Below are 12,989 nucleotides of genomic sequence, written 5' to 3'. Positions count from 1 at the left end.
TTTTATTCTGTCACCAAATGATTTTCCTGTTTTTGGTGAATTTTCTTTCAAGCCATCATAATTAAATAATTTTTAATACAGACATATAGTTTGAAATAAACTGTAAACTACGAGTGACCTGTTTTGTTTGTCTTTGAGAGTATTATCATTTCTGTATTCTAATTAAATAAAAACTTCTAATGAATTCTACGAAATAAAGCCAAACAAAAAAAACTTTCATCTTTAAAATTTTTAAATAATTTTTGTTAAAACATGTTGTAATTAATGTAACAATAAAAAATACAGACATATAGTTTGAAATAAACTGTAAACTACGAGTGACCTGTTTTGTTTGTCTTTGAGTGTATTATCATTTCTGTATTCTGATTAAATAAAAACTTCTAATGAATTCTACGAAACAAAGCCAAACAAAAAAAAACGTTCATCTTATATTGACTATTAATTTTTTTATAATTTTTATGTCATCCTAGATATAATCCCTGGAATATTTCAATGTATAATTTTTTTGGAATTCACTGTTTTATTAATTTTTAATGGGTTTAAATGTCATCAAAATCAATGAAATAACAAAAGATAAAAGTTTGTAGTTTTTTTATATATATATAAAAAACCTTTCATGTGTGGTTTTTGTTTAATTTTTCACTTTATTTTTACATTAATTTTTTTGAAATTTCAGTAATTTTATATCCATTATAAGCATCTTATTTTTTCAATAAAAAATTTAAAATTTTCATTATATATAAATTCTTGTAAAAGATATATGATCATTTTCCATCGACAAGCCGCATTATACAGGGTGAATTGCTACTCGTGCTACAAACTTCTCCAGTAGATTCTTCACCCTAAAATGAACAAAAAAGTTCATATTGTCCATGGTCCGATTCTCAACCATTNAGAATCGGACCATGGACAATATGAACTTTTTTGTTCATTTTAGGGTGAAGAATCTACTGGAGAAGTTTGTAGCACGAGTAGCAATTCACCCTGTATAAAAAAGACAATATAGTCTTTTAAAAAATCCATGTTACCCAATAAAATTAAAAATTAAAAAATGAAAGATATTGTTTTAATAAAAAATTATTAGGGAGATGAGAATGGAGGAGTTACCAATTTGGTAATTTCATCAATTGTTAAATTTATTACAATGGTCACCCATTTGGTTTATTACAATAGTTAAAGTTGACAAAAACGTTGGTTGAATGGTGCATATTTTTATGATTGTTTGATTTGGATAATTGTAATTTGCATAGACACTTATTTTCAAGTCAGCCTATTTTTCAGTTAATATTGTTAACATGGAGAATTTATTAATCAGGTGGAATATGTGAAATAAAGGCATAATTGTTAAAAGGAGAAAATGTGCATTTATTTCTCTTAAAAGCTACAAATGTAAATAATAGTTCTGAGGATTTATAATTGTCTTAACAAATAACGTAAAGTGTATATAAAATTATTCTCTTTGTAAGGCAAATTACATAAGGCATTATCATCGATCAATCAGGAGAAAGCAGTCTTTAATTTGTAAATTTACAAAGAATAAATTTTTTATATTAAGTACTTATATAATTTTAATAACTATTTAGAGATGGTAAAAGTTGTCTTTTGTGGCATGCATTATAAAATATGAAATTCAAACTGTGATTAACATGATACAAAATTTTCTAATAATGCATTTCAACATTTTTTCAACATATTTGTTTCTTTTTCTTTCATTTTCAAAAATATTCAAATGCTGGTAAATATAAATTGATTTTTCTTTATGTTAAGACAGACTTCTAACAGAAATTGTTAATTTCACCTTTAGAGGAACCTAGTGAAAAAATTGTTTTAACAAAAACATGATAAAAATTTGTTTAACAGAACAAAATAGTAACAATATAGTAGCTATTATTAAGCAATTATAAATCATTAAAATTATTAAAAACATTGAATCTATACAAAAATATATCTTTGCATCACTATGATTACAATTTTATATAAAACAATACATTGAGTAAATATATTTATAATAAACATTTGATTACCGAAGGTATGCATATTAAAACAAGGGAGAAATTTCAAGAAACCTTTTGTATTCTATTATGTCTTAAAGCATATACCATTTTTTCTATATTTTCCCGTTATTATCGCTTAAAATGTAAATGTTTTATAGTTTTACCTTTTGTCTTACTGATATCATAAATAGAAAAGATAAATCAAGAACGCCCAAAAATCTCTTGAAACAACTTTTGATTATATAAAAAAAAAATTTCAATACCAATTAATAAAAAGAGTATATCCTCACAGACTGGCCTAGCTAGCAGGCACAATATTTTTTTTAAGTACATCGTCCTATTGGAACAATTAATAAGCATGCAAATTTAATTTACTTGGATTACATTTTTCAAAAATTATTTATTATCACAAGATTTAAACAGCAAAGATGTTACAAGAAAGACATTCCAACATAATACTAATCGTCAATGAAACAAAATTTTATTCACCAAAAGCCTTCTTAATTATATTAATTGACGAACTGCAAGATTTTTTAAACTTTTCTAGTTTAAAGTAAAAGTTTGTCTAATTTTATTTTAGTGTAATTAATTTTCAACCATAGTTAACGTCTTTTTTAACCAGACATAAGGTATCAATTTATACTTTAGCTTAATATAAATATAAAGTTATCAATTTCTATTTCATGAACACATTAATCATTTGAATATACCTTTCAGCATTAAAGATTTATCGGGATTTTTTCTAATAGTTGAAGAAAGATTTCAATCTTTTGATCTGTTTTTTCCCCGTAACTATCTATAAACTTCTTTGAGCACATTGATCACTACGAGAGCAGTCTAAAATCTATCACAATTCTCAGACAACAGTGCTATCACATAAATTACATTTTAGAATGTAAACTACACAAAATATAACGTTGAGATGAGTTAATGATAAGAAATGTCAATATCAAGTGGGATCAATCTAAAAATTAAATGTGCAGGGATTAAAGATAAATGAATATACACAAAATAAAGCAGGATTTTTAAGAGTGATACAAAAGAATTTGTTTTTTGCAATGAGAATACAATCTTTAAAAAAGTTTTAAAAATGGATGCACTACTTTTGCAAATGGGTACCTGATTTTGTCATAACATTGAATGCAAGTGTTTCTTTAAATAAAATTGAAACTAGGAAATTCAGCCAAATAATAAGATAAAAATGTTCATATTTTAGTTCAATACGTTGAATTTACTTAACATTACAAATTTTGTAATAAAGTTATTCAATAAATGCATATAATTTTTTTTATAAATAAAGTAAATTTACAAACATGTATTATTTTTCAAACTTTCGTTTAAATTATTGTTTAATGAAAATTACTTTCTTAAACTTGTTTTTCTCAAGTTATAATGTTTTGCAATTTTCACATATGAAATGAACAAAAAACAAAAATATAAAAAATTAAATAAAAAAAGAGAGAGAGATTGATCTCTTTGTATCACAATAATTATTACGTTGGTAACCAAAGTGTTCACCATTTCAACTGGTGTTACAACACAGATGTGAATGAGAAGCACGGTCCCTCTCAATCTTGATCATATTGTAGTGGCCGTTGTGTTTATCAAGTTCAGCCTCGAACTTTGTCCACGTTTCCAAGGCCATTATGAAAGCCTCTTCGACATTTGTGGCATCTTTGGCACTCGTTTCGACGTACGGTAAATTTCCGTTGTCCTGGCACCACTTTCTGACCTCTTCTTCACTCACTTCTCTTTTCCACTTGCCTACATCAACCTGAAAAATTACAGAAAGAAAATACATAGATTATTATTAAAGAAAATGTTTCAACGTGAAAGAAATTACACATAATTGTAAATACAATTACCCTCTCTCTCAGTAGGCGATAATTAAGGGAAATTATAAGCCTTTATATTGGCCAATGCCAAATCAATTACCACATCAAAACAATGGGAACACTGAGCTAGAAACCTGCCAACTCAGACATTTAAAAGCAGAAACATCGGAACATTTCCTCTTCAGAAAGGCAAAACACCTAAGGAAACAAGTGAAAAAGAAAGTGCTCAACATTCTTAAAAATAGTGCCTTTCTGGGGTTTGCTAATACAGAAGGGTTGATCAATCTTTTTGGTCATAGTGGGGAACCAGTGACCCCACAATATTGACGATCAACAAAGTACTTTAACTTTAATATCGAAATAAAATATCCTGGAATTAGTATTTCTTTTTTGAAATTCTGCATTCCCAAGAATAATACTGATTGCTGATTTATAACTTATAGCTCAATTCTAGACACAAATGTACATACATATACAAGTGTACAGAACTGAGTCTAATACTTTTCACAGACAGCAGGCAATCACAGCTTTTGTGTTATTTACAATAAATTACCGACAGGCCTCGAGAATCACCCACCCCGAGTGTTGGCAATCTAGGGTCAGACCTCACTCAGTTCGGGTGATGGAGTACATACACACTATATAGCGGTACAGGGTAGACATTTTATACTCAATATTCCACCATTGGCACTCTCACATGTCACATTCATGTCAATAAATACATTCACTCTCAACATACACTAGTGAACACAAAACAATACATATCAGTACTATATATGATAAAACAACCGTTTCCTCTAAAAATCTGAACAGGGAACCCAGATACTCGTTGCCATGAGTGGCATTCCTACACGCTCTCTATATGGAGCCAAAGAATGGCACCTTCAATTAAGTGGGACACATCGATCAACCTGTCTCTACATGCCGGAAACATTAAGTACTGTAATAGCATTGAATTTGTTTTGGTTTTTGAGAAAAGGTTGCTTGTCAGCTTGTGGATACACTTGGGAACGAACATTTAAAAACAAGATAATTAATATGCCATTAATCAATATGATTCCATAAGAAGCTAAAGTTTAAAAATGATATTTTTTTAATATTAAAAAAAATCTTATTACTATTGAAATTTTTTTAAGATACAAGATAAATCTGGTCAAGAAAGGTTCAAGAGCCTCACTCTACTGACAATTAAAAGTAAGATAATCTATACACAATTAATCAATATGATTCTATAAAAAGCTAAAGTTTAAAAATGAAATTTTTTAATATTAAAAAGAATTGTATTCGTTTAATTGACATTGGATTTTTTTTTTAATATAGGATACTACTGGTCAGGAAAAGTTCAAGAGTCTCAGGACGCCATTCTACAGAGGCTCTGACATCTGCATCCTCATTTTCGCCACAACCTTTAATAGTTCATCACTCTGGAAGAGCTTTAGCTGTTTGGAGGAGGAGCCTAACCTAACCTTGGTGGCTGGACGGATAAGAAGGACGTGTAATCAATATGATTCCATCTTGATGTTCCAAATTGCCAACACCTGGTGATTCTCAAGGCCTGCCTGTGATTTATTGAGCTTTGTACATACCCATGCAGATTATATAAATCAGTAATCATTAGATCATATAATTATGCGTGAAAGAAGGGAAGGAATAGACTTTTCAAATCAAGTAACGTTGCAGGGATTCAATTATATTATACCGCTGAAAGCATAACAATATAGCTAAAAAAGCATGAATTTTTTTGCAAACAAGAATGAAAGCTTTGAAAATAAGATTTGCTAAAAGAAAATTGAGAGCGTATTTTGCAGTGTGATTCTTGCGTTTGAAGGGAGGATAGTTGTATACTATAGAGATTTATTATTAATTTCACTAGTTTTCATGGTCCGCTTGACCAATTAATATCTTTCAATTAATTAAGGTTTTTGGTTGAGATAAAAATCAGGGAACAAAAAAGGCAAAAAGGCATGAAAAATGGCAAAAAGGAGGGAAAATTCAAAAAGGTGGAGTTGAGATGGGAAGTTAGTGCCATGTGGATCGAAGTCACGATAGCTCAAGTGGTAGAGTAGCGATGTATTTAGCCGAAGGTTGATGGTTCGAATCCCACTCGTGACACTAACTTTTTTATCTTAACTAAAAACCTTAATTAATTGAAATTTATTATTAATGAAGATTTAATTTAATTAATAATCTTACTTATCTTCATGAACACATTAATCTGATAAATTACAAATACAAAACACAAACAGTTTTGTGCTTTTCTAATTTTCATCTATTATCTACTTTACTTCATTTTAGCCAATGTCACTTTTACATTCTAATTTTTCATATCTATCAAGTGTAATGTTGCACAGCTGTTATTATTACCACTTACATTTCAATTTAACACTTATTAATTTTATTCTATATAAACAAATATTTATATTACTATAATTTATACATGATTATAAATCAATAATTACTTAAAATTATTCGGTATTTCACACACGTTTCGATCTTTATTGAGATCATCTTCAGATTTCTTTATAAGCATTGTTTAAATTTTACAAATACAAGTAAGATGTGAAAAAATGAATTTATACAATGATAGAAATTTTAGACTCAGTCAAAGTATTTGTACCCATTCAAAGTGTTTGTTTTCTGTGTAGATTTATTTAATGGAAGAAAGAAATTTAAACAGCAATTCTGTGAGTTCATACCTTAAAAAACATCACAGTGTGTTATTTTGAAATTCACATCGCACCATGATACCAATTTAACAACACTTGTGATCTAAATGCTGCCTATTTATTAAACGCAATAATTTCTCTGATCTATTCCCTTCACAAATCCAGTATAAAAATTCCACCAATTATACAGTAATTAACTTATACAATAAGACAATTACATTAAATATAAAACAATAACATTTTATGTTATATTGAGTTTTTTTATGTTGAATTATTTTTAACACATTACAAATTGCATACATTTTGACATTATGTTAGTTAAATTTAACCTCTATTGAACAAAGAGCAACTGTTATTGTGCAAGTCAAATTGAACTGTCTCATACGCATTTATTAAATTAATTATTAATCTATGGCCTGTTTATCATTAGTTTGTATTTATAATTTATTATCAGTAAAGAACCACCACTTTCAAATTGAGTGTGCGAAGTCCTCTTATTGAGGGTATCTTTGTCTTTTATCTCACAGAATGGTCGGATGTCCCAGTCTATGTATTTATGATAAATACAAGGAAAACAAATTAGAATCAAAACAGCATATTTTGTTTACTAACAGTAATAGATGATAGATTATTTTGCAATCGCTCAATGTTATCTCACTACGAAATTGTCACCGTATCTTACATATATAAATTAATCTTAAAATTCAATTGAGTGTCTACAATAAACTATTGTAAAACTGAATAAAAATAATAGATTAAAAGGCTTAGGATTAATAGATTCTTGGCAAATAATATTATCACTGGGCTATCAGTGATTACATCACCATCAAGGCTATATAAAGTTGTAATAAATAACAAAAGCCCTTTTATTACATTTTACAAACAAACATTGAAATATCTATCCCTGCCAACCATTTTTTTTTTTTTTTTAATAAATAAACCTACAATTTTTGTGTTAAACATTTAGGCAAGTTCAGCGTATATCTTTGTTTCTCTCCTTTGTAATGTCACTATTACAACAAACTTATTAAATTCAAGGAGGGAAATTCAAAAGGTGTAGTTGAGATGGGAAGTTAGTGTCCGAGTGGATCAAGATCACGATAGCTCAAGTGGTAGAGCAGCGGCGTATCAAGTCGAAGATCGTGGGTTTGAATCCCGCTCGTGTCATTGACTTTTTTATCTCAATTAAAAACCTTAATTAATTGTAAGATTACAACAAACATTTCACCCACCTTGTTACCGATGACAACAAATGGGAAGATCTTATTATTTTGAAGGTTGGCGTAATGTAGGAACTCCTTCTTCCAAAGTGACAAACTATCGAAGGTTGTCTTGTCGTCCAGGGCGAAAGTGAGGATGCAGATGTCAGAGCCTCTGTAGAATGGTGTCCTGAGGCTTTTGAACCTTTCTTGACCAGCGGTATCCCATATCTTTAAAAAAAATCCAAAGTTGATTAAACTAATACTTTTTTTTAATATTAAAACTTTACTTAATACTTTACTTAATATTAAAACTCATTTTTAAACTTTAGCTTCTTATGGAATCATATTGATTAGTTGTATATAAATTATCATATTTTTAAATGTCCTGAGGCTCTTGAACCTTTCTCGGCCAACTTTATCCCATATTCCAATTAATTATTCTTTTCGTCTAAGGTTTTTCGTTGAGATGAAAAATTAGCGTCACGAGCGGGATTCGAACCTGAGACCTTCGGCTCAATATTACCTTAGATGAAAAGAATAATTAATATGGTCATTCATCACTCCACAGAACTCAAGAAGAAATTTCACAATTAAGCCCTCAAAGTGTTCTTTACATTATTTTCATCCTAGAAAGCTATTAATAAGTAAGTCAACATTTTAAACATGTCTATTTTACATTGATTATGGGACCTGTTTGCAGGGTATGCATTACTCATCCATTCTTAGCACATAAAGGAAGTACATTATATGATAAAGGAATGTTCAAGACTGGAAAGTAGGAATCAACCAGACAATGACAAATAGGATTATTTTTGAGTTATTAAGTTATTATTGTATGGAGCAATTTTTAAGTTTGATGTCCTGTCAGATTGCATTGCTTGTAATCTAAGCATCTTGTAGTAATCTAGGAGAGACGATTGAATTTATAAACTACATGACATCTAATAATATTAAATAATAATATCAACTCGTTACAATTTAAATAAAAACATATGGATCCAGATGAGGTCAAAAAATAACATTTTAGTTTTGTCTTTCTTGCCAAGCTTTCATCATCAGTGCCTGATTTATTAACAAATATCAAATGTTAAAAATTAACAATTTGTAATGCATATAAAATAAACGTGTGAATGTCAATAGAGAGAAAAAAAAATTACTCAGAAATGATGAAACAAATTGTCATTGGCCAAAGCCCGCGCAGTGCCCCTTATGCAGAAAAAAGTTGCTCAATGTGTCTCACATAATAGAGGCGTGTCATGCCTTGGCTCCATACAGAGAGCGTGTAGGCATGCCGCTAGATTTAAAAATGGTTCTCGGACATGGTAGCAAGTTTCAGGGTCAACTGTTCTGCTTTATAGGGGAATTGGGAAATTTTTATTGTATATAGCAGTCAAAATATGTGTTTTGTGTTTCTGTATTTTATATGAGTGAGTGTATCTATTAGAGTGAATCGGGAGGGGCTGATGGTGGAATAGTATCGCCCCTCGAGCTGTGTACATGACTTGTGCCGATGGCGAACTATTTATAAAAGTACCCCATCGACCCCAATTAGATTAGTTCGTTATTGCATGCAGGTCAATGTAGCAATAATGAATACTCTAATCTACCAAATATAATGAATGGGGGACCGCGGTAGCCAAGTGGTTAGCATGAGAGACTCTCACGCCGCAGTCGTGGGTTCGATTCCCTCCGTCGCCTCTGGCCCTTTTTTCACGATAACCCCCCCTCCCCATTTGAACACACATATAAGAATTCGTCACCATGGCTAATATGCATAGATCATAAGGCCAAAAAAAAAAATAATAATAATAAAAAAANAATATATATATATGTGTATATAATGAATGCAATATATATAGGTGTGAATGCATATTGAATGTCTGTTATATTTTGCATGTGCTCAGGGCTGAAATGACCAAGCTGTCGGATGCCCCTTTAAAAAACTAAAATAAAATAAAATTGTCACACCAATTCCCCGTTGAAAAATGGCAAAAAGAGGAAAAATTCAAAAAGTTGTAGGTCGAGATGGGGGTGTCTGAGTGGATCGAAGTCACGATAGCTCAAGTGGTTCGAGCAGCGGCGTATTGAGACGAAGGTCGTGGGTTCGAATCCCCCTCGTGACTTTAACTTTTTCATCTCAACCAAGACCTTACATAAAAAGAATAATTAATTGAAATAAGTAATTTGGTCAATTAGACCACTAAACATAAATGTATTATTACAATTAGTATTTAATCATTTATAAAAACTACATCAACAACCTTCTTTTTTTAAACAGAATAAAAGAAAAAAATATCCTTGAAGAAATAAATAACTTTTTACTATTGCAGAGTAATTCCATTTATTTAAGGTAATTTTTCTTCTTTTTTTTCTTGTTTAAAAAAAGAAGGTTGTAGATGTAGTTTTTATAAATGATTAAATATTAATAGTAATTACAATTTGATTCGTTTCTGAGTGATTGTTTTCTCTCTCTATTTACATTCACACAATTATTTTATATATTACTAATTGTTAATTTTTAATATTTGATATTTGTTAATAAATCAGGCCCAGATGATAAAAGAATTACTTTTGAAAGCTTGGAAAGAAAAAACTAAAACATTGTTCTTTTATGGCCCCATCTGGATCCACCTCTTATTTATTTACATATCTGACAGGCCCAAAGAGCAATAAAAACCAGACAAAAAATTATTGAAGTTGACCTAGCAACAGGTTTATCACCTCGCAGGCGAAGAAGTCTCACGATTAAACCAACTAGATGCTAGGTTTGTTAGACAGTTTTCATATTATAAAAATTATTTAAAATGAAATAAACTACACTGTATATAATTTTTGAGTTGTGCTGTCAGATGGCATAACTTGCAAGGTTTGCAGGATCATGACAGTATGTCTCAACTTTCAATTTCAAACAATTTCCAATATATCCAAAAACAAACAAAAAAATCACAATTGATATGGCAATACCTGAAATGTGTATAGGTCGTTGTTCAACCTGATCTCCTTGTCGAGAAGCTCGACACCGATCGTCGGATGAATGTGATCGTCGAATTGATTCTTGACGAACCTGTTCATGAGGCAGGACTTGCCGACACGCACGTCGCCGAGGATGACGACTTTGAGCAGGGTGTTCTTCCCGTTGGCCATCCTCGTTCAAAGGCACGGTGTGACTCGGTCGTCAATCGTCCGCCTCCGAGGCATCGCCCATATCCGCCGTTATCGTCGCTACGATGATTAGTTCTGTTTATCGCCCTGTTACATAAACAGGAGTGAGCTCCGCTACGGTCACAAAGGACCATACCACAAATGTCAAACCAGCCTCAGAGACGTAGCCAAGAGACAGAAGTGACACAACTGTCACTACTCACTGACACTGACTGAACTAAGTAAATAATAACACTCCAACAACTAGCGCTCCGGTTTAACGTTTCATTACAAAATAACTTTTGAATTTAGGCCGAAAAGATTACAAAATGGGCAAGGCCGGTCTCTTTAATTAACTGAATTGCAATTAGGTTGGCGTGTACCAATTTTAAACTTAAAAAAGAAGGCGCAAAAGCAAATGCCAAATTTCTCCTATTTTTCCACCAAGACTACCATTTTTTCTTGAACCATTGACAACTTAGAACCACCATTTAACGAATCTTTAATTATTGTTAATAGTTATAGATAAAATAAATTAGAAGAACTACAAGATATTGCTGATTCTTTTAAAGATCTTTTTAAGTTTTAAGATGTAAATTTAAAAGAAATGGTACGAGAGAGATTATGTACTACATCTTTCCTATTTTTTCCTGATCGACCATTTTTCTTGAACAACGATCAAGTCAAAATCACCATCTAATGTTTTTTTTAATTATTGCTAATAGTTATAGATAAAATAGATTGAAAAAACTGCAAGGTATTGCAGAATCATGTCAGTTTTAAGATGTAAATTAAAAAGAAATGATACAAGAAAGTCTGATACATCCTTCCAAATTTTTTCCTGGCCAGCCGTTTTTCTTGAACAACGATCAAGTCAAAATCACCATCTAACAGTTCTTTAATTATTGCTAATAGATAAAATAGATTGAAAAAACTCAACGATCAAGTAAAAATCACCATTTAATGTTTTTTTAATTATTGCTAATAGTTATAGATAAAATAGATTGAAAAAACTGCAAGGTATTGCAGAATCATGTCAGTTTTAAGATGTAAATTAAAAAGAAATGATACAAGAAAGTANTCTCCCCCCCCAAAAAAAGTCCAACCGATAAATAAATATATTTCTAATTATTCCATAAATAATTAGCAAGCTAGCTGAAAATATTGCAGTAAAAATCTTATTTGCTGTTTGATAAAAAAAAAAGTGATAGATGAATGACAAATGTCTATTTAAACCAATACTTTTGCTCAACAACTATTAAGTCTAGATGACCATTTAATGAGTCTTAAATTATTGTTAAAGAATTAATAGATTAAATAGATTGAGAAACTAAGCTAAGACGAGCAAGTAAAAATCTAGATGTCTGATTGACCAAAACAGCAATGATAGGCAGACCAGAAATGATAGCAAACGTCATAGCTACAGATTCATCACTTACACACCTCAAGAAGAAATCGCACAATTAAACCATCCTTGTTAACATCATAGAATTTGGACAAGATTAAAAGTTGGAGAATGATTAAATTTGGAAGATGTTGCTGTCAATATTCCACCAGGTAATACAAATGTCATATTTATACATTTTTTCCAGTGTTTCTAGGTTTCTTATGACCATTTTATAAATTCTAAAGGATGGCGTACCAACCAATGAAGATGATCGAATGTCGATACATGTCTGACAGACTAAAATGACCAATCTACGTGTATCGACTTTTATTTTTCCTGAACCAACCTTTTTTTCACAGATACCGAGCAACAGCCATATACATACTCATTGAATCTCTAATTACCGTCAAATGTTACAACTTGAATTGACTCATTTATTTAAGAGAATCCAATCTCAATTATTAGTCATCATTATCTAAGTTGAACAAGGTCTGTAAAACTGAACAATGAAGCTGTGTACATTAAAAATACCCCTTGTTAATTTCAAATGATAACTGCATTTACATTTTTTTAAATTATTCATCGTATAAAATAAAGGCACCTTTAACCAATCTGTTACAACTGAAATAAATGACTTCTTTATGTTTTTATAAAATTGAAAATAAAGGAAATTATAAATACGTATATTATCTTGAAAAATTGTGTGATATGGTGATACATGTCAATACACAAATTTTAAATTATTTTTTTAAACAGTTTTATAA

The 12,989-nt window shown here is 30.3% G+C and overlaps 1 protein-coding gene across 1 annotated transcript; it reads right to left on the bottom strand.

The window, feature by feature from the left end:
• Positions 1-1,341: 1,341 nt before the first annotated feature.
• On the bottom strand, positions 1,342-11,191 carry LOC106661196 (ras-related protein Rab-9A-like). The gene is made up of 3 exons (XM_014384443.2): positions 10,662-11,191; positions 7,728-7,925; positions 1,342-3,768 (listed from the first exon to the last, which is right to left on the bottom strand). The coding sequence occupies exons 1-3, from the start codon at positions 10,839-10,841 to the stop codon at positions 3,517-3,519; spliced, it is 630 nt and encodes a 209-aa protein (XP_014239929.1). The 5' UTR covers positions 10,842-11,191; the 3' UTR covers positions 1,342-3,516.
• Positions 11,192-12,989: the final 1,798 nt, after the last annotated feature.

The sequence above is a fragment of the Cimex lectularius genome, unplaced genomic scaffold (genome assembly GCF_000648675.2).
Source record: "Cimex lectularius strain Harlan isolate CLEC.00 unplaced genomic scaffold, Clec_2.1 scaffold39, whole genome shotgun sequence".
NCBI lineage: Eukaryota > Metazoa > Arthropoda > Insecta > Hemiptera > Cimicidae > Cimex > Cimex lectularius.
This window is presented reverse-complemented; position numbering and strand designations above follow the sequence as displayed.